The 23,039-nt window shown below is 45.2% G+C and overlaps 1 protein-coding gene across 2 annotated transcripts; it reads left to right on the plus strand.

Annotated features, from left to right (window-relative positions):
• Positions 1-157: 157 nt before the first annotated feature.
• Positions 158-20,097, plus strand: stox2a (storkhead box 2a). 2 transcript variants are annotated; one of them, XM_070979048.1, is made up of 4 exons: positions 158-762; positions 10,477-10,629; positions 12,845-15,380; positions 19,256-20,097. In XM_070979048.1, exons 1-4 carry the CDS (start codon positions 423-425, stop codon positions 19,455-19,457), a joined length of 3,231 nt encoding a protein of 1,076 aa, XP_070835149.1. In that variant the 5' UTR covers positions 158-422; the 3' UTR covers positions 19,458-20,097. The 2 variants fall into 2 exon arrangements, with proteins under 2 accessions (XP_070835149.1, XP_070835156.1); XM_070979055.1 differs by lacking the exon at positions 158-762 and adding an exon at positions 7,248-8,664.
• The last annotated feature ends 2,942 nt before the right edge of the window (positions 20,098-23,039 follow it).

Raw genomic sequence — 23,039 nt, forward strand, 5'->3', positions numbered from 1 at the left:
GGTGTGCTGTTGAGCCAGTCTCTAACAAAGAAAAAGCTGCCTTCGGTGGTCCACCGAGGGCAAAGCAGAAGTTTACGAGAAGCGCCTGAACGCAGCACAAGCCCTCGCCTCTTTCGTCGCTGAAAATAGGCCCTAATACTCTCTGACAGTTGGCTTAGTTGGCCGCAGAGTGCGTCGTGTCAGGTTGTTGATTTCCCTGATTTTACATGGAGCGCCTTTATTTCTAACGTCGAGCAGCAGATTCTGGATCCGCGCTGTTTTCTTCCAGCCTGCGCCTCATTTGTCCAACATGCCTGGGCCAGTTCAGATTATCAGGAACTTTTGGGGATAGAAATGAGGTCTCAACTATGTCGCGCAGCTAATCAAACAATAGTTTTCTTTGATTTTCATGTGGAGTGAAGTTTCCTGCGGCAGAAGCGGGAATGGAGAAGTTCCTCCAGGTGGCTCCGCACTCTCTGGCTCTGGTGCTGTCGCAGCTTTGCGCAGAAGATAACGAGGGTCCCCCTCCATCACCGGACGCGCTCCCGCTGAAGGTACAGCATCACACCGGCTACGAGGTGTTCGCCAATTTCAAATCCGTGAACATGCAGCACTTCTGGAACAAGGCGCTGACTCAGGCCCTGTCCGAGATCTTCTTCCTGGGCTGGATCGATGAGCGCGTGCTGCTGATCCAGGGCAAAGAAGTTCACCTTCAAGTCCTCAGGAACGGATGGACCAGGCGGACCCTGAAGCCACCGCAGGGCTTTGACATCAAGTGCATAGGTGGGTTTGCTGTGCAGGAGCAGTCAGGATGCCTGCGTGCGTGCGTGCGTGCGTGCGTGCAGCCGTGCTGTTGCACTAAAAATGTGAGGTGGCGCAGAATCTTTGCGTGGCGCAAAGTCAGGCTCGTGAAAGCAGACTCATCCCGCAGTTATAAAGGAGAGATGCTCAGAGAAAGAAGGACAGCAGCTTTAACGTGCAGGCAGTGAAATCTGGCAAATCTCGGCCTCCAACCAGTCTGTCAGAGTGACTGGACGCGATGGCATCAATGAAGTCACTGAAACTTTGAACTCCTGTGGGCCATGTTTACTCCCCTGCGTTTGTTCTAATAGTGCGTTTGTCCGTCCAGAGCTTTAGACTTGAGACTTGACTCCCAAAAGACTTGAGCTGACTTGAGACTTGAGTGCAAAAACATCCACTTGGCAGGTTTTTATGCAGCATTGCAATAAAACAATAAGAAAAACAAATGCAGCCGCATCAGGGAGGCCCTGCATAGCTGCACATCAGACTGAAGGGAACAAACTAACTTCAGCTCACTGATGTTTTACTAAGACTCGTGAATGTTTTGATGAAGTACTCTGTGATGACTGACTTGTTGCTTATTGTGACGATCGTTATCTGAATGAGACCTAAACAAAAAAGCTTAATGAACTTCTGAAGCATTTGAAGGAAATGTTTTAACGCTCAAGCTGCTAAAACTCAGCTCTCAAAAACAAGGGAAAAAATGAATAAAATGGGCGAAACATTCACTCAAAAGAACCGAAATGATCCTTCAACAGAACAGGGAGATTTTACTTTAGAAAGATCTAGTCTGTCTTAAAAGAAGTGCAGCAAGACAGAAAAGAACTATATTTATCTGGATTCAAAGAAATTCAGACTTCAACACAGCACGTTTGTACTTGTCACTGTCGATCAAACAGCTTTATAATTAAGGAAATTCTACTTTCAAGCGTTAAGTTACTCAGAACCAGTAATAAAACCTGAGTAAGAAGTTGAGGTATCTTATTAAAAAGCTTGAAACATGTGAACTCTAACATTAAAAGCACCCAGTAAGAAGATCCTGTCAGCTTATTTCAGATATTTCATCTGACTTGGATTTGGCTTTTCGCAGTGCAGAGACCTTATTGACCGACTTAACTCGGACGTGTCCTCAAGGACTTGAGACTTGAGTTTTAAGTGGAAGATTCCTCTTCATGCCGCCTGTGCCTTCGGCGGCAGGGTCTTCATCGGGGTGATTTCCAGGACGTGTAAAAACACGGCCTGTGGGTGCTCAACAAGAAACCTGCATCTGTCAGAGATTTGGTTTGACTCGAGACTTTCCCTCCAGAGACTCGATCGACTCGCTGGACGTGAAACCTGAAAGCATTTTGTGCGTCACGTCACGCCGGTCAGTCTCAGCCGTTTCTCTTCGTCCGTGCAGCTTCTCAGCGTTTGCCGCCGGCTGAGTTGTTGTCAGGCTGTTACCTTTGATCATCTGTCTGGCAGATTTACCTGCAGTCTGTGGCTCCTCAGAGCTCTGCTGGCTGTTTCCACACATCCACATTTCCACACCTCTTTAATAGCTGGAAAGTGCTGCTGATTGACACTCAACCTAATGCGGCCCTCCTCTTTTTTTTAATTGAGTTAAAATAGTTTTCCCCGAGGTTTTTATGCGATGTGCGCTCCCTCTGTGAGTCGAGGCAGCAGGTAGCACGAAACCAATCGCAGCTCGCCTGATGCGAGGCGTTCAGGCGGCGTGTCACCTCCTCACCTCAGCCGCTTCATATCACGCAGGCTTACTCATCGAGACAGAAGGACCTCGGCCCAGTTTGACTCCAGCTGAACATTCCCACACTCATACTCATCTTCTCCTGACAGGGCTGTAACTCACGTATGTGCTGGGACAGGTTTGTACGACTGCAGGCATTGTCAGCAAGTCTAACCGCTGCACTCGTCACGCTGCCCTCACAGCCTTCCCTTACCTGAGCCTGTGTGTGTGTGTGTGTGTGTGTGTGTGCGTGTGTGTGTGTGTGTGAATGAGAGGCGTGCAGCATGTCAGAGATCACCTTATTTATGTCTGTTTCACAATAGAGCCTCAGTTTAGAGCATCAGTCCCACCGCTGCATTTGTTCTGCAGTTTGAAGGGGTGAAAGTACGATTATTAGCATTTGCAGCGGTGTATTATCGTTCAGGTTTAGTGTATTTAAACCTGCACTCATCAGGGTTTTTATATAAACAATGAGTTGTGTAACGCCAAAGGTGTTACAGGTAATGACAGACAGGTACCGCAGTTTACTGTTTTGGTTTTTCCAGCTCACAATTTTCAGATTTTTGTTCACACTCCACCTACAATTTAGCGACTAGCAGGTGAACGAAGTGAAGAGTTTAGCAGCTGAAGTGGCAGATTTTACCTCAGGTGTTGGCGGAGGGCAAAAAGGAGCATCAGTATCGCATCGCTCCTTCTTCACAATGTGAGTCCCTTCACCAGATTTCAAATTCAGCTAATATCAATAACAATATCACCTTTGATGAGTGCAACGATTGCAAGGCGGCAAGTGTCGGGGTCTTACCGCCCCTGCTGAACAGCGTCCTGGGGGAAACCCTGTAGTGTGTACTTCATATAGGTGTGACAGTACCTGCCTGCAAGTACTTTAAAGTAACTTAGTTTTGGTTCAGCTTTATCGATTTCATTCACACACATCGCTCTCATCGGTCTCTGGTGTTACAGCATCTGCAAGTTTCACACATAAACTTTTAACTTAAAGCAAACAGCTCAGCGAAACAACTCCACCTGTGGCACCTGCTGCTGAGCAGCGCTGAGCAGCCTGCTGCTCCCTGAGTGTTCAGACACCTCCACAGCTCCTGTCATGCTGTCAGACTTGTGCACTGAGCTCACAGACAGTGATTGTGTTGAACTGAAAAGCCTCTCTAGGTTCGGGTCTGTCATAGCCCGAAGGTAAATCTTAGGATAGATTGTGATTTTTGGGTCCGTCTCTCAGACGAGGTGACGTAGCTGCTCTCTCACTGCTGAAGCAAACACCGATAAGCTGTGGAATGTTTGTCTTATAGCTAATAACTCACCAGGCTCCATAATGCCAAAACCAACAGAGTTTATATGCTGTTGGTTCAGATGCAGATTAGATCCTGATATGTTGTTCGTGCAATATAGATTTTCCACTACCAAACCCGTAATCTAAGATGCATACTGTGTGAACTTGGTGGAAAGTTACACAGTGCAGGTTTCAGTACTCGCCTGTGTGGCCTCCACATTATTGGGCGGCATAAGCAATCTTTAGTTTAATGGTAAACCTATGTGATTTCAACCCGGAGTTAAATTTTAACACTTTTTCCCTCTTTGATCACCTGAAACAGCTGATGGATGGATTTTTCCACCTTTTAAGTACCCAGAATCTTTAATTGCAGCGTTGTTGCTGTTAATTCTTGTGGAGAATGTCCTGGAGCAGCGATAACAGTAAACAGAGGAAAACCACTGCAGTATTGATTGTCTGGCGTGAGCTCGTTGTCTCAGCTGAAGTGTCAAAACTTCAGTTTGGGAGACAAGTTCAAACAAAGTTCGGACAAGACAGGCTGTTCGTCGACTGTGCGTACAACACGCTTTACATGCAAACTGCTTTGAGACAAGTACACGCACAGGAAAAGACGCTTTAACGGACATGAGTTGAACAAAAGACGGCAGTAATGTAATTCTCAGACACTCTCTGCGGTTTGCTCAGACATTAAAGCTGCAGGAAAGCAGGAATGTGAAAATCTGCATGTTAAAGATAATTGACAGACAGCACTTAAAAAGGCATTTTGAGATCTGATTTTTAAACATATAGTGCCTTTACTCACACGAGTGCTACAAGTTTATGTAATGCAGATTATCCCCCGAACTGCCTGAGAATGTTTGATGAGGGCCAAGAAGTAGCTGGATTAATACGTTCAGACAAAAGTTGTGGATTTTCAGCTGTGTGGAAACAGTGTTTTTTAAAACTGACAATTCAATCTGATTAACTCAGGGACTTTGTATCCGTTAGCAGGCCCTGAACAATGGGCTGGGAGGAGTGTGTGCTCTTAAGGAAGGAAAAGTGGAGCGTTTGTTCAGGAAAACATGTTGCACTGCATTCCCTGCTGCAGCCCGGGTCTGCGCTGGAAGGAAAGGGAGGGTCTCGGCAGAGAATCGGGGGAAATGTTTGACGCGGCAGACAGATTTGTTGCGGCGTATCTTCATGTCAGATCAGGATGTGTTTCTTTTGTCTCTCTATTCAGCGCCAGGTTTCGAGAGCCTGCTGAGAAAAGACGTGTGTTGTCAGAAATGTTCCACTGGAGGGCAGAGCACTGGCATGAACGGCCTGTTTGAGAGGAAGTTTAACAGGTCACACATGCTTCACAGCTCAGGACACAACGTCAGACGCTCAGAGGGAAAAGTCTTGTAAACTGTTCGATTGTTATAAAGTTTGATACAGACATTCATCTCCCCTCCAACTGATTATCAGCTGACTTCTGCAAAACCATCTAACTCCGCTGCACTACACATCTTATGTTAATATGCTAGCACAACAATGGTGAACATGGTAAACGTTACACCTGCCAGACATCAACGTGCTAGCATCATCATTGTGGGCATGTTAGCATCCTGGCATTAGCATTTAGCTCAAAGTTCCATCTTGCTGCTGCGAGCGCGGCCGTTGACTGTAGAAAGACAGATTTTTGTTGTATTTTCAAAAGGTTGTTATTCATTTTCACTCATTTTCAGGGGCTCTAAGACCACACTGCAAAAAATCTGCCCTCAAAAGCAAGAAAAAAAGATGTAAAATGGGGGGATTTTTGCTTAAAATAAGCAAAATAATCTGCAAACAGAACAGGGAAATTTCACTCAGCCAAGTAAAACAAAAAGCAAGTAAAAATATTGGGTGTCAAAGAGGCCACAGTTATCTTAAAAAATAGTCTAGACTAAGAGCAAAACATTTGACGTTGTTGTCTTATCAAGACAAAGAACGACAAAAAAGCATGAAACAAGGTAAATACACACATTATAAAGCACACATTGCCTTGATTTAAGCTATTTCATCTTCCTTAGTTTTGGCTTTGGTCAATATGCGAAGGCCTCCTTCAATAACAACAGCATAGTCGTACCCATGCAGGCTTTATTATTATTATTTTCATTTGTTTATTTTCAGATTATTTTCAAAATTCATCTTTTTGTCCACAAGATGTAAGAAAAATAAAGAGTGAAAATGCAGTAATGCATCAGCCCGGAGAGATTCAGTTTACTGTCATGTATGTCCCCAAAAACATATGAGGGTTGAGCGCTTTTGCTTGAAAAATGACACAATTAATCAATAATCAAAGCTGACAAATATCAGACTAATCAGTTAATCGACTAATCGTCCCAACTCCCATGGCCTCACATTTGGAGTCAGCAGGATTTTCCAGTTGATATTAAAATCATCGTAGCTGAATTTGGACACACGAGCAGAAAGTTCCTGTCCGATTTTTTGGGATTTTCAGATGATGTGATTGTGCGTTACGGCGCGCGAAGCGTTGATGGACCTCGGCGGCGACGCGGGAGCGTTTTCCGTCCGTGAAACAGACGCTCGGTCCTCGTCTGCGTGGCGTCTGTCTGCCTCTGTCTTGGGTGACTGGCCCTTTAAGGGAGCAGCGCTCAAAGGTAACAGCTATGAGATCATCGGCTTGCGTCGTCATGGCAACAAAGGCTGTTGCAGCACTACTGAGAAATAAAATGGCCGGCGTGGTGTCGCTCTCCCTCTCCTCCTCCTCCTCCTCCTCCTCCTCCTCACCCCTCCTTCCCTCCCTCTCTTCTTTCTCTTCGGTATCAGTGAACTGGAGCAGATTGGTTGTGACACCGTCCCACCTCCCCCTCCACCCGTGCCCCGTCCTGCCCTCTCGCTTTGCTCCTTATTCTGTCCCTCCGACCGTCCATTCACACTCCACACATGTGAGTCAGCAGGAGTCTGCAGCCGGCAGGAGCTGCCACTCCGGACATGATGAAGGTGATGCTTCGGCTTTTTCTTCTTCACTGACTGAAGCAACCGGTGGAAAAGCTCTGATGAGGAAGACAAAAAAAATAAATCAGCAGCCCTTTAAAACGAGCCCCTCCGGCCGTGGCCCCCGTCAAGTCTGTAGCTTTGGTCTCACGGTCAGGTGAGACACAAAAAGAGGGAGGCTGGGGGCTTAAGGGGCCCCTCATCCTGCAAGATAAGACAGAGCTAGGAAGACAGAGAGGGTGAGGGAGCGGGAGAGGAAGTGCAGGGTGAGGATGGAGATCCAGCCAAAGATTCAGAGCTATTCCCTGGACATCATCTGAGGCTGAATATTTTTATTTTTTTCCTCTGTGTGTGTGTGTGTGTGTGTGTGTGTGTGTGTGTGTGTGTGTGTGGAGCTGTTGATATCTGCTCTCCTCTCTGCCTCATGTATGTCCTCAGTCTCTCTCTCCCTCCCTCTCTCTCTCCCTCTCTTGCATCCTCTCCTCCCCTCCCCTCAGCCTCAATCACCCAGACACAGACGCATGCATGGTCACGCAGGATCGCGCGCAGCAGGCGGATGCGCGCATACACACTTTCTCTCTCTCTCTCTCTCTCTCTCTCTCACACACACACACACTCACACACACACACACATACTCACACACCCTTCCTGGAGGTGCTGGGAGCAGCTGCAGCATTAGCGTTGAAAGAGATTTGCCGTTGACTGGAGTTTGCATCCCCCCCCCGTTAATGAATGGATGCTACGGCGATAGGCTCGGGAGCTTCTTCCGTTGGATTGCGGGAAACGCTGGATATCTATTCTTGAATTTATTTATTTATTTCTATGCTCTCCATTTTTTTCTCCCCACCCTCTCCTGGTGTGCTGTTGTCGAAAGGACGATGGGGTCTTGTGCTTGATCGGATAAAGATGGAGGTGAACGCGGCGTCTCCGGTGCTTGGCATACTGTTGAGGTTTCACTGCCCATTGGGGTGAATGGAGCTTTTATTTCAGTTTTTTTTTTAAGTGGGCTCTTTTGTTTTCCGGGGATCGGCCGAGCACTCCTGTGGTGAATTGAGCTATTGTCGAGGACTGGGCCTCTCAAGCTTTGAATCTTTGACTATCCATCCATCCCCTCCCTTCCTTCCCCCTTTACCTTCTGCTCAAAAGGAACAAGCGGATCCCAAAACCTCCACTGAAATCTCTCCTCGCCGTCCTCCTTGCTTCCAATGCCCCATTTCCCTCATCTCTACCCCTGCCCCCCCACCTCTCTCCTGCTCCCTCCTCCCACATCAGAGCGGCTACGTAATGTGCCTCCCTACGCATGCAAATGGGGATGCTACAAATGGTGGCTGGGACTGATGCCGATGAAAGGGTGATGCCTCGCGCAATCACCTGCACCTCCGCCGCTGCCGTCGCTCCAGATCAGCCTGGGAGAGCCCAGCAGCCGATGACAACCACCCACAGTGCGAACACAGTCGTTTCTAGCTTGCTCGTGGATGTAAATGAGACGTGTGTATGTGTGTGAAGGTGCACACTGGTTCCTGCCATGTCTGGTGTGTGATCGCTCTAGCGGGACGTTCTTACTGATGCGGGGGAGGCACTGAGCCTGAGGTTGGTCGACCTCCCCCTGCACACCCCCTTCCCCACCTCCCTCCTTCCTTCCCCTTCCTCCCCATTCCACCACCCGACCCCCCCTTTGCCCTCCTTCACCTTATCCCAGAAGCCCCCGGGGGTGAAGGCCACCTGGTAAAGGGGTCGCGATGAAGAAGAACCGCAGCGGCAATCTGCGGCGGGCCTGGCCCAGCTTGGAGCTCGCCGAGCGCCCGCTGGAGCACAATCTCTCCCGTAGTGAGAAAGACATCCGTGTGCAGAAGCAGCATCTTCCTCCCCCTCCTCCTCCTCATTTCTCTCCGTCCCCGCCAAGTTACCGTGCGCCAGGTGAGTCTGACACTCCCACCAACAGAAGCTCCACCCTCTCTCTACGCAGAGCTGCTCGGAGTTAGCAAAGAGGCCAAAGTTGGCGATATTTTCGTGTAGGAAATGCTGGTGACGTCCCCTTTGGTTCCTTCTCTAATGTATCAAAGGAGGTCAAGCAGAATCAGAGAAGAAGAAATATTTTGAATTATTTAATCCAAAGCTTTCTCTCGCCTCTCGCCTTGTTTTAAAATTCATTAAACCGTCTCTCAGAGGGTCCAAATCTCTCTAACTTTCTTACTTCCGAACATATTTTCACACATCCTTCGTATCCACTGACCCATATTTAAACAAAAAAGGAACCAATGGTGAAATGCTATGAAAAATGTACGTCCATCGATTCCGTTTTTCCATCACGTTCTCCTGAGCAGTCGTGGAAGGATGCATGAGTTGCATCACCTTTGCGTCAAATTCAGTGACAGATTGGTATTTGTGCTTGTGGGACATCTCACATCACAACCTAATGAAAATCACATCTTTCAGCCTCTCATTAAATGTTTTTTTCATTGTCAGATGTGCATCCTAAATACTACAACCTCATTCCCTCACCCCTCAGAGATGTGCTCTGTTTATACCTTTCCAAAAAAAATAAATAAATAGTGAAATACTACAAAAGCTCAGGGCAGGGTGAGAGTGGTTTGTGTTTGTTTGTTGTTCACTGGCAGATCCAGCTTTTCTCGTGTTCACTAAAAAAAAAAATATAAAAAATGCGTAAAGCCTCGTAAAGCCACATAAAGCTTAAGGGGCTGTGATACTAAGCAGAGATAACGTCATCGTGTTGCTTAACTGACCATTCAGCTGAGTGTGGCGAGGAGGCAGGGCCCTGCACTGATCTCAGCTCAGCCAAAAGAAGTGTGGACAGCAGATGGTAGCAGAACTTTAAGACAGCGCTCAATAAGGCACCATTAATTCTGCTGGTTATCTGCTGAGGCTTCCCGTGAGGTTCGAAATGAACCACGGAGGCCTTGCGGGTGCGTTTTCTCCACCGTACCGTGCGACTCTCTATCGATCGGCAGATTTAGGGCAGGGGACGGGGTCAGCTACAGCACAGATGCTGCAGCGGCGGATTCAGCGTGACGCTTTACGACCTTCCAGCAGGGCAGATGTTTGCTCTCGGAGGGGCTGGAAGCCGGGCCGTCTGGTGGGAGGATGATCTCACTACTCGCTCCTGCTGACAGCAAAGCCAGATTAATTCAACAAAGGCAGCAGAGAGTTTGTGTGTTTGAGCTCTGAATGTGAATATTTGTTGTGTATGCAGGTGGAGGTTTGTGTTGGTGAGCATGCACATCTATGTATATGTGTGCATGTGGATATATGCATGAGTGTATGCTTTAGTATGTATATGTATATATCGGTAGTCTGGCTATTGTTGTTTTTGGGGTATATTCTGTGTCCAGGTGACACAATTGTATTATTTTTCCAGTCTTTAAAAGAAAACTCCACAAAAAGTCATGTAAAAAAATCGAATACGCTGGCTCTGACACTCCATGAGCTCCATTTTTTTGCTGGATGTATGAATAGCGGGGCTGCAAAGACTCAGGTGATCTCACACTACGGTTCGGGCTGCTGCAGCAGCTGCTTCGCTTTGCTAACCTACAAGAAACAGGAGGAGCGAGAGGAAGCACAGGGAGGAGGGGTGGAGCTGTTCCAGCCAGCATGCAAACTGCTGCTGTTTGACCATTACATCATAGCTTCACACGCTGCGCCTGCTGTTCATTCATGATCTCACAGTTGTGCTTGTGCCTCCTCCTCCTCCTCCTCCTCCTCCTCCTGCAGGTGACGTGTCTCCGATCAGTATGTCGCCTATCAGCCAGTCACAGTTCATCCCGCTGGGGGAGATTTTGTGCCTGGCCATCTCTGCTATGAACTCTGCCCACAAGCCTGTCAACCAGGAGGCTCTGGTGGAGCACCTCACTGCCAGCTTCCCAGGTACGCTCCTCTGACCTCCTTCTTAAGATGGGGCTGCACTAAAGCGTGCCCAAACTGAGTTTTGAACACATTATTGTGGCATATCGTGATGGAAAATTTGCAGTTACTCTTAATACTGAGGTCGAAATGTTGATTTATACGTCTGTGCATGTCAAAATTTGGTTAATTATCTTCTGATTTGTTGCTTATTAATATCCTCTCAGTAAATGAAGGACTGACACGCTTTCATTTTCTACTCACACCGAACATAAAAGCTAGGCTCAAAGAGCGAAGTAATGATCTGTGTAGGCTTTAAACATCTATTGATCTCACCTCAGGACACATTTCATTGATTAATTCAGATATTTTATCCCATAAAATCTTCAAAAAAACATCACAATGTTTCAACAGGAATAGATCTGAAAATATTAGTTATTAAAGAAATGAATCAAACAACAGAAAAATAATCAGCAACTGTTTTAATAATCGGTGTAATAGTCAGTTGAAAGGTGCCAGCTGCTCACGTGAGGATTTTGTCATCATATGTGACAGTAAACGGGACAAAATAAGACATTTGAAGACGTCACATCGAGCTCTGTGAACCTACAGTGGACCTTTTTCAGTATTTTCTGACAAACTTGAATATTAAGTCCTCAATTACTCCTTAAATAAGGCGTAAAACTGGCTAAAACACAGGGAACATCATTGTTTTTGGACAGACATATTATTTATTTGTTACTGTCTCTAAATTGTTGCTGCACTCCAGCAAAATGTTCACAGTGTTCACTGGTTTGAATGTACGTAATATTTTAACAGCATAGCTTCTTAACCAAAATGTATGAAGCAGTTAAATCCAGGATCTTTAAGCAGGTGAAACAAGCCTGGAAATGTATGAAAACACGAGGTTTGACTGTGTTGTCATGTTGTCAGTCAAAATTAATTGTTAGCACGTCTTTCAAATTCATCCCTGCTTCTATACAATGCCGGGGTGGAATCTAGCTGAACTTATATGTTGCATCATTTCTGTGTAAGAGACTAACAAAGGGGTGATGTAACGTCAGGCAACACGAGGCCTCGTCAGACAAAGGTTATGAATGGTGTTTGAAATGGACTTCTTTTAATGTTGATGAGGTCATTTATGTAAAGGTGAGCTCTTTGGGTGCTTTGGATCCTGATTGAATGTCATCAGGAGTCATCTTTAGCTTGTTAACTATCATTTGTCTGAACATAGAGATTAAATCTCAGATTGTCCAATCGTATGAAGGTAGATATACGAGTCAAACAAGGACGTACATGCATGTGGGTTTGTGTGAGGTGACGTACGGGCTGATTGAGGAAATGTTAGGATAGTCAACAAAAAATGAAAAAAAAAAGCCCATTTTATGTCATGTAAAGCTCACCTAGACATGCGGCCATTTCCGTTGTTTTCTCGAGGGTTTAATAATGAAAATAAATTCTAGTAAGATCATAATGTTCCCAAAGATACTTGAAATATTACACAATACCTCTGTTGTAATAGTGAAAAACTTTATTTATGCAGCAATTTTCTTGTGACAAGAATGCTTCACAAAAAAACTGTAATAAATGATCAATAAATACAATAAATGAAAGAAAAAAGAATGAAAGAGGAGATTTAAAAGCAGGGATAGATTTAGCGAGCCTGATGACGGCAGGTAAGTCGTTCCAGAGTACGTGAGCTTCACAGAGCTCGAGGGAGACGCTGGAATGAGAAGATGAAGAATAAATGCAGGATGTGAAACTGTTGACTGTTCGTCTTTGTTTTAATTTGAAAGATAAAAAGGTTTAAACAGCACTTCAATTTAGTCGGTCCCCAGAATATTCAAAAAAATGTCGTAAGAATTAGTTATTAGTTTGTATTTTTACCATCTTTCACATCTTTCACTCATGTTACCCCTCTTGAATATGACTTTATACAATTTAAGTTATATGTAAACTGAGTGACTGAAGCTTCATGCAAATAACACATTTTATTCATATTAAAATTGGCCTCAAGCTATTTTTTTACCTCCTTGACAAGCTGAGGTTGTTTTGTTTGCCCTCACAAATCTTCGTCCCCTCTGTTAGATCTCACCATCATGTCTTAATAGCAGTTCTCACATTGTGACAAACAAGAAATCTCAGGGGTTCCTTCTTGACCTTTAACGTGTTTATTTCGATTATTTTTCTGTCTTTAGCTGAAATTTATACAACTGTGCTTCAACTTTGCTTTCTGCAGGCGTGCCTACACCCAGCTCCGAGGTTCTGCGACATACCCTGAACATGCTGGTGCGAGAGAGGAAGATCTACCCAACTCCAGAGGGCTACTTCATTGTCACCCCCCAGACCTACTTTATCACTCCCTCCCTCATCAGAACCAACAACAAGTGGTATCACCTGGATGATCGGCTGCAGGAGCGCCAACCACAGCAGTCACAGCAGCAGCAGCAGCAGCAGCAGCAACCTCAGCAATGCACTTCGCCTCAGTCTGGCAACGTCACACCATCCACACCTGGCTGCCTGAGAGAGAGGCCTCCTCGCAAGAATCACAGTGACTCATACAACTCCTATCGCGAAGACACGTCCAGGCTTCACACCTCCGCGCTCCAAACTAAGTCTCCAAAGGAGCACAGGGGAGATTCTTATCAAAATAAGCCACCCAAGGAACACAGCAGCGGGGAACCTCCGCCAAGCACGTCAGCCAAGGAGCACCGAGGAGAACCGCCGTCATACCCTTATCCCCCTCTTCCCACTTCCCCTCCTGCCCAGCAGCCGCCGCCTCAAGATCCCGCTGATAAGAGTAAAAGCATCACTTCTTTCCCTTATAAAACTGACACTCTGACCAAAAAGAAAGAAGGAAGTGGTGGCAGCGGAAGCGGCGAGAAGCAATCCAAAAGGTTCGGTCTCAGGCTCTTCAGGCTGAGTTTCAAGAAGGACAAAATGAGGCAGCTGGCCACCTTCTCAGCCCAGTTCCCCCCAGAGGAGTGGCCTCTTCGTGACGAGGACGTGCCAACCACGCCCATTCCCCGAGAGGTGGAGATGGAGATAATCCGCCGAATCAACCCTGACCTAACAGTGGAGAACGTGGCCAGGCACACGGCTGTGATGAAGAGGCTGGAGGAAGAGCGTACGCAGAAGAACAAGGCGGGGTCTTCGGCCCAGCACAGTGCACGCAGCAGGAGGGGGAGGGGACACAGGAGGGCCCCACATGGCAAGTCCCGCTCACACAGCAAGCCCCGAACCTCCAGGGGAGACCCGTCTGAGGGTTCGAACTGGGACCTTTTGTTCATGGAAAGGGATTACCGCTTCTTCAGCCACTCGTTAGTTCGCTCGCCTCGGGAGGCCATGTACACCTTGGAACGCAGGCGAAGTGGAGGCGCGACATACCTGGTCCATAGCAACCCCAACATTACTGAATCGTACTGCCCGGTTACCCCTGAGTGGGACGTGTCCGGGGAGCTCGCCAAGAGACGGACCGAGATGCCCTTCCCAGAGCCATCGCGCGGGACCTGCCAGTCCAGAGTGCAAAGAAGTCACAGTCACAATCAGGACAGGAAGTCGCGTCACGAGAGGTCAGATCAAGCTAAGGAACGCTCTCGGTCCATGGACAACTCCCTCAAGGGCCCGTCGCTGGGAGCGCCAGAAGACTTTGAACCCAGTCTGGAGGAGCGCAGTCATTACTACACTGATGACGGCACCCTGCGCGCCACGCAGAAGTCCTCCCACTACTCAAGGATCATGTTCTCTGCTGCTAAGTTCCACTCTGACTTTAATGTGCCTGATTTGGGGAAAGGGAGTTTGGACGAGTCAAGGATCCGGAGTACGATGGAGAGGAACAAAAGCAGAGACAGCTTGCCAACGTACAATGAGCTAATGGGACTTTCTCCTAAGCCCTCAACAGATGAGTACTTCCAGTGCAATACGTCAAATGAAACAATCCTAACTGCCCCTTCGCCTCAGGCAAAATCAGAATATGACACATTAACCTCATCAGGGGGACTCCGAAAGGGCTCTCCGGCTGACCGCCAAACGCCTCACCTCACCTCTCCTCACACGATGGAGTACAAAGAGGATTTGTCGGCAGCAAAGGGACAGAACGGCTCAGTGCGACTGACGCCAAGCCAGACGCCGGAGCCGGTGCAAAATGCCCGTTTGACGCCGCACCAACACAATGTAGATCCCGGTGGGGGAGGAGGCAGTATGGTGATCAAGAGGAAAGAGATCTTCAGCAAGGACACTTTGTTCAAACCTCCACACAATGCCTTGTCCACAGGCTACGTGGACAGCAGCTACACCAAGTCCGGCACATTGCGGAAAGCCTCACATGCCAAATCAACAGAGGCCCTAGACAATCCTGAGCCCCAGCAGCCTTCCAATTCAGCCACTTCCTCAGCGTCACCTGCAGTTTTACAGGGCTGCTTAGAGCCAACAGTCCCCTCCGCCTCCTTTGACTATTATAATGTATCAGACGATGAGGAAGAGGAAGAGGCAGAGGAGGACTCGCACAAAGAGTTGGCGAAGGCAGAGGACAACAAAGACCACGGGGAAGGGGGTGGTAACGGTGGAGGTGGCGGCGGTGGCGGGGAGGGAACCATGCAGTGGCTACTGGAGCGGGAGAAGGACCATGATCTGCAGCGGAAACTGGAGACCAATCTGACCTTACTCAGCCCCAAGGAGACGGAGAACAGCAGCAGCCAGAAGTCGGCCCACTCTGCCCGTTTGGACAGCATGGACAGCAGCAGCGTCACGGTGGACAGTGGATTCAACTCCCCCAGGTATGTGCTTAAATGAACTGTGCATGAGCATTATCATCGAACAACACTCAAATGGTCTTAAATCAGCGTTAGCGGTGAAGTGTGGGAGGCAAACTCAAGCACAACGCAGTGGGATGTAAAATATCTCCAAACGGCTGCATTGCTGTCAAACCAGACAACCACATATGTAGTATTCACGAAATATAACCGAAAGTCCTTCATAATTAGAATAAAAACCTTAACTCAAGGTCAGTTTACGAGCTTTTTTTGGAGTCTTTGTTTGCATCTCAGTTTTCCTCAGTGGATGGACTGTGCTCAGGTGTCATCACATAACCTCAGTGTGCAGCTGTGGTCATGTGATCACCTGTTAATATTATCATTTATGTTTATTGCTCACTCTCATGAATGCAAACTGTAGCAGGTTGATAGATGATAGAAAGGCGCCCAGGTTCATGCATTCAGTCAAATTCAGGTGTTGACTTTGTATCTTCCTTTCAGTGGCCACTTTATTAGGTACAGTGCAATTCAACACCGCCCTGTCATAACCTCTGTTTCTGTGAAGCTCATAAAGTTTTGGGTGACATTCTCAGAAACGTTAAATTGAATTATAACTTTATTAAGGTTGGATTACATTAGACTGCACAGGTGTACCTAATAAAGTGGAAACTGAGTACATATTTATATTGAGAATCGTTTTTTTGTACTGTTTTGGGGGGCAGCACTTAGTGAAATAGTGTTTCAGTGGTGCTATTTAACCAGATAAAATGTTGGTTAAACTGTGAGAAGGACCAGGTTCCTGCTTTAAGAACAGTCTAGTGACATTTCTGAGAGGACTCCTCTCATAACTAGTCAAATGTTGGTTTCTGTAAGAGGTTTCACATGTAGGGATGCTACGATCATGTTTTCTGCAGTGGGTACCAGTTGTTGATCAACCTTTGGCCATATCGCCTATTTCCGAGATTTGTTTCGTTTTGTTATAGCTGCTGGTGTAACAGTTCGGTCAGTTTGACGGCTTTGTAGCGTATCGGGATCTCCACCAGGTGGCGGCATAACCTTGGCTATAAATGCTACAGCATGAAGAACCACAAAAAGTCAATCTTGTTGGGTTTTTATTCTGTCAAAAACAAGCTTGTAGTGGGTCTGTTCAATCGGCAGAGCAGTGAAAGAACTCACAAGGAGCAACGAACAAGTAGCCTTCAGTAAGTCTGTGACAACTGAAATACACAATTCCTCCTCTGCAGGAGATGGAGTTCAGTTGAAGTGAGGTTTAAGCAAAATAGAGTACTTATGGAGTACCTAGAAACTTATAACACATGGGAAAGCTGAGTAGTCACTGATCTATGAGTAGCTGAGATCCCTCCCCCCACAATCGGCGACTATAAAGCATTTTTTACTGAATGTTGGATGATAACCATCGACGCTCGCGCTCCAAGCCTGGACTTCAGGGTTAGCTCACACACACTTCATTTGAATGAATATGATGCACAGATTTTGACTTCTTTCATTACAAACATGAAAGTCTGCAAAATATAAAGCACTACCACCAGTTTCATGCTAAACAGACAACTCCATCCAACAACGTATTGATCATATTCTGTCGGTTTGTGCGTGAATAACCGGAGTGGTATTTTAAGCAGCTTGGAGATTCACAGGCGTGGATCACACAGCAGTGACACTGCAGTGTGTCACTGCTGTATTTCCTTCATCTTGATGGCAACAAAAGGCAAACGAACCTTTGAAAGTGACTGTAATAGAAACAGATTATATATAAAAATAAATGTTTCTTTGTTTCAACGTCAGATGAAACAGGGCGTAAAGGTTGTAACGAGCACCTCATTAACCAATACATTTTATATATGCAAAAAGGATAAAAAGTGTTAACGTGAGATGAATGATTTAAGCTTCATCTAAACAGCTGTAAACATCTCTTCATCAGACAAACAAGTGCAGCAGGCAGCGGGCTAATCCTCCTCTCCGAGCCGAACGTGAACTGCGCAGCACTTTAATATCAATGAATCACTTGTGAACCATCTGAACGCAATTTAGCCGACAGTTACCAGAAGGACCATTCCACCAGTTTAATATTGCACCTCCATAAAGCTGTTGTACTGGTGAGAGACAGCTTCTAAAAAAATAAAGATCAAAGCAGCAGAGGACGAGATATCCTGACTTTTATTGTCCAGTAAGGGGTTAAGCTCCAAAAACGCTTCCCATGATGCAACTCAACCCGACATTCGACCCTCTGCCGGTTTCTAACTCTGCTCTGATCTTCACTTCACGGAATGACCCTTTAATGCAAACTCTATTTAGACAGAAATACTGGGATTAAATATATGAGGAAAAAATAATGTAGCTTTAGCATTGACATGTGCATAACATACTATAGACATACATAGTTATGATGTATTATATTAATATGATGTCATTAACTGTCAGCTTTTAAAATGTTATGGCTTCTACTTACACTCATAAAGCTGTTTAAATCTTTTTTTTTTTTCTTTTCTGTGTGTCTATACTTTTTGATGACCTCCAAAAAACTTTTTTAAATGAAGGAAACTTTTCTCTGTCCTGGAGGTTATTTTCTCTTTTTATTATTCTCATTAACTACAATATTAAGTAATTAATATTAATTAGTAATAATTAGTAATAATATTAAGCACAATTTATCAGCTTTTGCCCTCCGTCTACAACCTCATGTCCAAAAGGCTTTGAACACTGTAAAATGTTAAACAACGTGATGATTTGTAAAACATTGAAACATAATTTTTCACTGAAAATAGCACAAAGCTGACAAATTTAAGAGTTTGAATTAAATCCTCATTTAGAATTCGATGGCAGCATCACGTTTCAGAAAAGTTTGGACAGATTCGTGTTTAGCACGAAATGAAGAGACCAGCTGATGTCACTCTGAAAGTGGCGGCGGCGTCTCTGGATCTGGTTTATATACAGTTTCCTGTTTGCGCGGCAGAGTTTCAGCTTCATTTGCGGCTGCGGCGATGAACCGTGTTCACTGACGGTGGCGTTTGGACGTGTTTCTGAGCCCATGGAGCGACATCGCGTCTGTTTTCAGTGCAGACCGTCTGAGGCCTGAAGATCACGGCCAGCCAGTTCTGGTTTTGGCCTTCGTCCCTCGCATTACTCAGATTCTCTGAATAATGACATCATGTGTCAAGATGGCGCCGCGAGAGTGGCAGCTAGCTACAGCAGCTCTGACCATTTTTCTTTCAGTGTGTTAATGGGCCTTTTTTGTGTTTATATAGTTGATTTTTATTATCTATTCAGTATCCTTTTTTATTGTCTTTTTGATCTTTCTGTGCCTCTTTTATTCTTTGCTGTTTGTAACAGTAATTTAATTTCCCCGCCGTGGGATTGTAGGCAATGAAACCCTCGATTTCTTTGTACTTTTACATTGAGAAACATTATTCTTAAATTGTTGCACTAGTTTCCAGCACGGTCTGTCACAGAGTGTTGAAGCCCTCCCCATCGTCACCTAAGACAGCCTCGGCCTCTCTGAAGCTCCTTTTATACCTGGTCATGTTACTCACCTGTTGCCCGTTAGCTTCATTAACCATGAGATGTCCCACCAGCTGTTTTCTTTAAGCATTTCACAACTTTTCCAGTCTTTTGTTGCCTCTGGCTCAACTTTCTTGACATGTGTTGCTGCCAAATGAAATTCTAAATGAGGATATCCTTTTCAGAAGCAATGACATTTCTCAGTTTCAACATGAGATGTTGCCTTTGCGTTATTTTCAGTTAAATGTGGGCAAATCGTCACATTGTTTCTATTAAGCGTCCTCACTTTTTTGGAAGCAGCGTTGCAGACGAGCACGAAGTGAAATCGTTCGCCTGGTGTTTTAATTCAGTGTGTTTTTGACTTTCTGTTGTCTCTCGTGCAGGACGCGCGAAAGCCTTGCATCCAACACATCCAGCATAGTGGAAAGCAATAGACGGCAGAATCCCGCGCTGAGCCCCGGCCACATTGGCACCAGTAGTATCGGACTGCCATTCAGCTTTCGCGCCATCCCGGAGCCCCCCACCACGCAGCCTGAGAAACTCCAGAAGTCATCGAACTGCCTGGCCTCCATCACCAGCGTCTGACGGGCGGCACAGACTGAGACCGTGACGGTGGTGGAGGAGAGAGGACGCGAGGCGCTTTCACCGTTTCCGCCCTCGCTGTCCTCAACACACACACACACACTCACACCTACACACACACACATCTTCAGACTCCTGAGAATCCATTTACTGGGACTGTTACAAAAACAGGCATGGCTTCAAGAGACTGTTCCCACAGCTTCAAGAACTTTACTGCAAAAAAGAGAAGAAAACTACAGAATATCAAGACCGCTGTAGGTGAAGAACCCTACCTGAAGTACTTTGGTGACATGGACTCTAGTTTGGCTTATATCAAGATTCTTGACTATTGGTATTGGAAAGTAGTAGACTATAGGATTCAAGTTACATTTGGAAATATCGAAAACTTTTTATATTACTTAACAATACATGTCCAATTAAATGTTCTCCTTCCTGAAATAGCGTCAAGTTCTTCAGGACGATTCACTGTATCAGCACAATGTCGAGACAATAAAAGTCGATCATGAGAACAACGAATGAAAGATATTAAAACATAAATCAGCTCAGATTTGTGTACCGCAATGCAAATGATGTATGTATACTCGATACTTTTGATATCCTAATTATTATAATGGTGGTATTAAAGATGCTATGTGACCAAAAACGTCGTTTTGGACGAAATGAGCTGCACCTCACCCCTCACGTGTTCAGGTCAACTCGAGCTCGACACGAGGCTCGTTTAGAGTCCCGTCCGGAGCTTTCAGTCGTATCACATGAGCTTCATCTGGAGGAGTTCGTCAGGGAGTTCAGGATGTGCAAATGTCCAATTTTCTGAGCGGTTTAAGCTCTTTACTTGTCCATGTTCATTTAAAAGTTTGAAAATGCATTATTGGCCTTGGAAAAAGCAGTTGAGCTGCTCGGGAGCTTTCAGTCACGTCACATGGTCTTCCTCGGCAGGTGGAGTCGGCCCAGTTGTCAACTTCAGTTTCACAGGAAAGTCGAGGATGAACTTTTCAATCTGGAGTCTCAGACGTGATTTTAATGTAAAAACACTGAGTTTAATTTGGAAACTCTGGGTTTTTCTCTCACAACAGTGCAGACATGGTGCATTGTGGGAACTGTAGGCAGAACGAGGAGCCACAGACTCAACAGTCATGGATGTTCAAAAACTTCAAATGGTCAGATTTCATTTTGTCTTTCAGATAATAGATCCTCATAAAAACTCAGATTACTAGTCAATTCATTGATTAGTAGAAACACTTTTTTTTTGCTTTTCTTAGTCATCTAAGACGGTAACTTGGTCAGACAAAACAAGACGTGTTATACAGATCATTTGATTCATGGAGAAAATAATCAAAAATAATCTTTAACTAGCGTTCCTACATGTGGTGCATTGTGGGAATTGTAGGCAGAAAACCTGATTTCATCTTCTGTTTTCCTTCAAGAAAATACTTCCCACTGAACTGTGGACTGCGGTTTGGGTATATCTCAAAGAAACCAGAATATTTTTCTAGAAAGTTTTTCCTGATTGACAGGAATCTGTTAATAGTTCTGAGCCATTTTTCAAGCAAAAATGCCAAAAATTTCCTGCTTCCAGCTTCTAAAATGTGATGATTTGCTGCTTTTCTTTGTCTTGTATGAAAGCAAACTGCATTATCTTTGTGTTTTGGACCGACAAACACAGGAATCTGCACATGAAGCTGGGGGTTCGAGGAAACTTTCTGTGTTCCAACAGTTTCTGGAGAAAACGCAATCAATTCATCGTGAAAACAACGAGCAGAATCATCGATGATGAAACTGATTAATGGCAGTTCAAAATAATTTTGTAATTTTTCAATGCAAGAAAAATAGTGCTGTGCTCATTGGGTACTCTCGTTTTCTGTAAAAAAAAAAAAAAAAAAAAAAATTGCTGCTCTTAACTTCAGGCACTGACTTTTTTAAGAGTTGGACCACTGAGAAATTTATAATAACAATTCTTTACGTGGCTTACTCGAGTTTACTGATAAAAACGGACCAGTTTGAACCTTTGCTGGTCTTCATCAGGGTTTAATGAGTAAAAAGGGGTTTTTATTAAATCCCACATTGTGGTGCAACAAACCACTAAACTGAATTCCATTCAAATCGCTAAACTTTATTTAAGGGTAGAGAGCATTAGAGTTAAATGAAAGAAGATAATTTATCTCTAATTTGAGTGAAGTGGTCCTTCTCCTCGGCCTGGACGTTCAGTGATGGTTACAGCAGTCTGCCTGCAGTTCTGAGGATGAACTGTAGATGGAGTCAAAGCTTAACACTGGAGCAGATTTGATGCTCTGCTGCAGCTTCAGAGGGTCAGAAAAACACTGAAACTGCAGCCTGACCGAGTCATCCTGATACAGCATGTGGTGTTAATTCAACATGAATGCACAGAGCCTCGCCCTGATTACAGCACTTCAACTTAAAGGTGTTCTCTCGCCTTAAAAAAAGGCATTTATGACACATGTTCAATGTTGTGAATCCATCTCAGAGAAGGTAAAAACCTACAGCCTTCATTTTTAGAAAAAGCACTAAAAATATGTTGACTTTTGAGTGAAACAGTTGAACCATTGCAGAGCGCTGACCTCTGAAAAGCTCAGACTGAGCGCCCTCTGGTGGCGAACTGATTGTACAGCAGCAAACAGCTGGAGGTGTGAGCTGCACCAAATGTGACGACTGAAGCTCACCTACCTGATCCTGTAAAGGTAAGTGGCTTATCCTCAAGATACCACCAAGCTGTTGTCTTTGAAATGGGTCAAAAGTAAACAAGCAACGTTACTGTTTCACCAACCTGAAGTGATCAAAGATGTATTTTGATATGTTTCTATTATTTCATTCAGAATTAGAAATCCTCTCGCTCCAGTGCTTCGCTGGTTGTATCTATGGTACAATATGGAATTCATATGGAGTCTGGAAGATGCTTCTAGAGTAATTCTAAACGTTTTCAGTGTTTAACCAGTTTATAAATCAACACATTCACAAAGTACAAATTTGTTGCATGAAAAATGATCAGACCTGATTGATCAGCTGCTCTGTGTTGGAAGGATTTGTGCAGGGTCAGAGGTCATCGGCTGAGCAGTCAGACCTCCTGTCGACACCATTTGACGTCCAGCTGGCACTCAGCTTGCATATCTTTTAGCTTTTTTATGGCATTTGCACATATTTTCAAAGCTAAAAACAAATTAACTGTGAGCTGGAATATGACCAGAAGACTAAAGTGTAAAATGTAAAATTATAATCCACCTAAAGCTCAGGAATGAACACGCTACGTCTTGTACAAAAACCATCATGTAAGGTAGATTTTACCTTTGGACAGAGCCAGGCTAGCTGTCTCCCCCTGTTTCCAGTCAGTATGCTAAGCTAAGCTAGCCAGCTGCTCGCTGTAGCTTCATATTTAGCATACGGACACGAGAGAGTGGTCAATCTTCTCATCTAACTCTCAGAAACAAAGCAAATATGCACGTCAATTTTAATAAATTTAACACTGAAACAGTCCAAACTGAGTCTGGCTTCACTGTCCTGACTCACTCGAACACACACACACACACACACACACACACACACACACACGGCTGTGGAGGCAGATTCATGCTG

Source organism: Chaetodon trifascialis, chromosome 2 (assembly GCF_039877785.1).
Source record: "Chaetodon trifascialis isolate fChaTrf1 chromosome 2, fChaTrf1.hap1, whole genome shotgun sequence".
Taxonomy (NCBI): domain Eukaryota; kingdom Metazoa; phylum Chordata; class Actinopteri; order Chaetodontiformes; family Chaetodontidae; genus Chaetodon; species Chaetodon trifascialis.

Excerpts from the sequence above, each read along its gene's own strand:
- stox2a (XM_070979048.1), top strand. The coding sequence starts at position 423 with ATGGAGAAGTTCCTCCAGGTGGCTCCGCACTCTCTGGCTCTGGTGCTG. Across the intron at positions 763-10,476 it reads CTTTGACATCAAGTGCATAG|GTGACGTGTCTCCGATCAGT; the intron begins GTGGGTTTGCTG and ends CTCCTCCTGCAG. Across the intron at positions 15,381-19,255 it reads AGTGGATTCAACTCCCCCAG|GACGCGCGAAAGCCTTGCAT; the intron begins GTATGTGCTTAA and ends TCTCTCGTGCAG.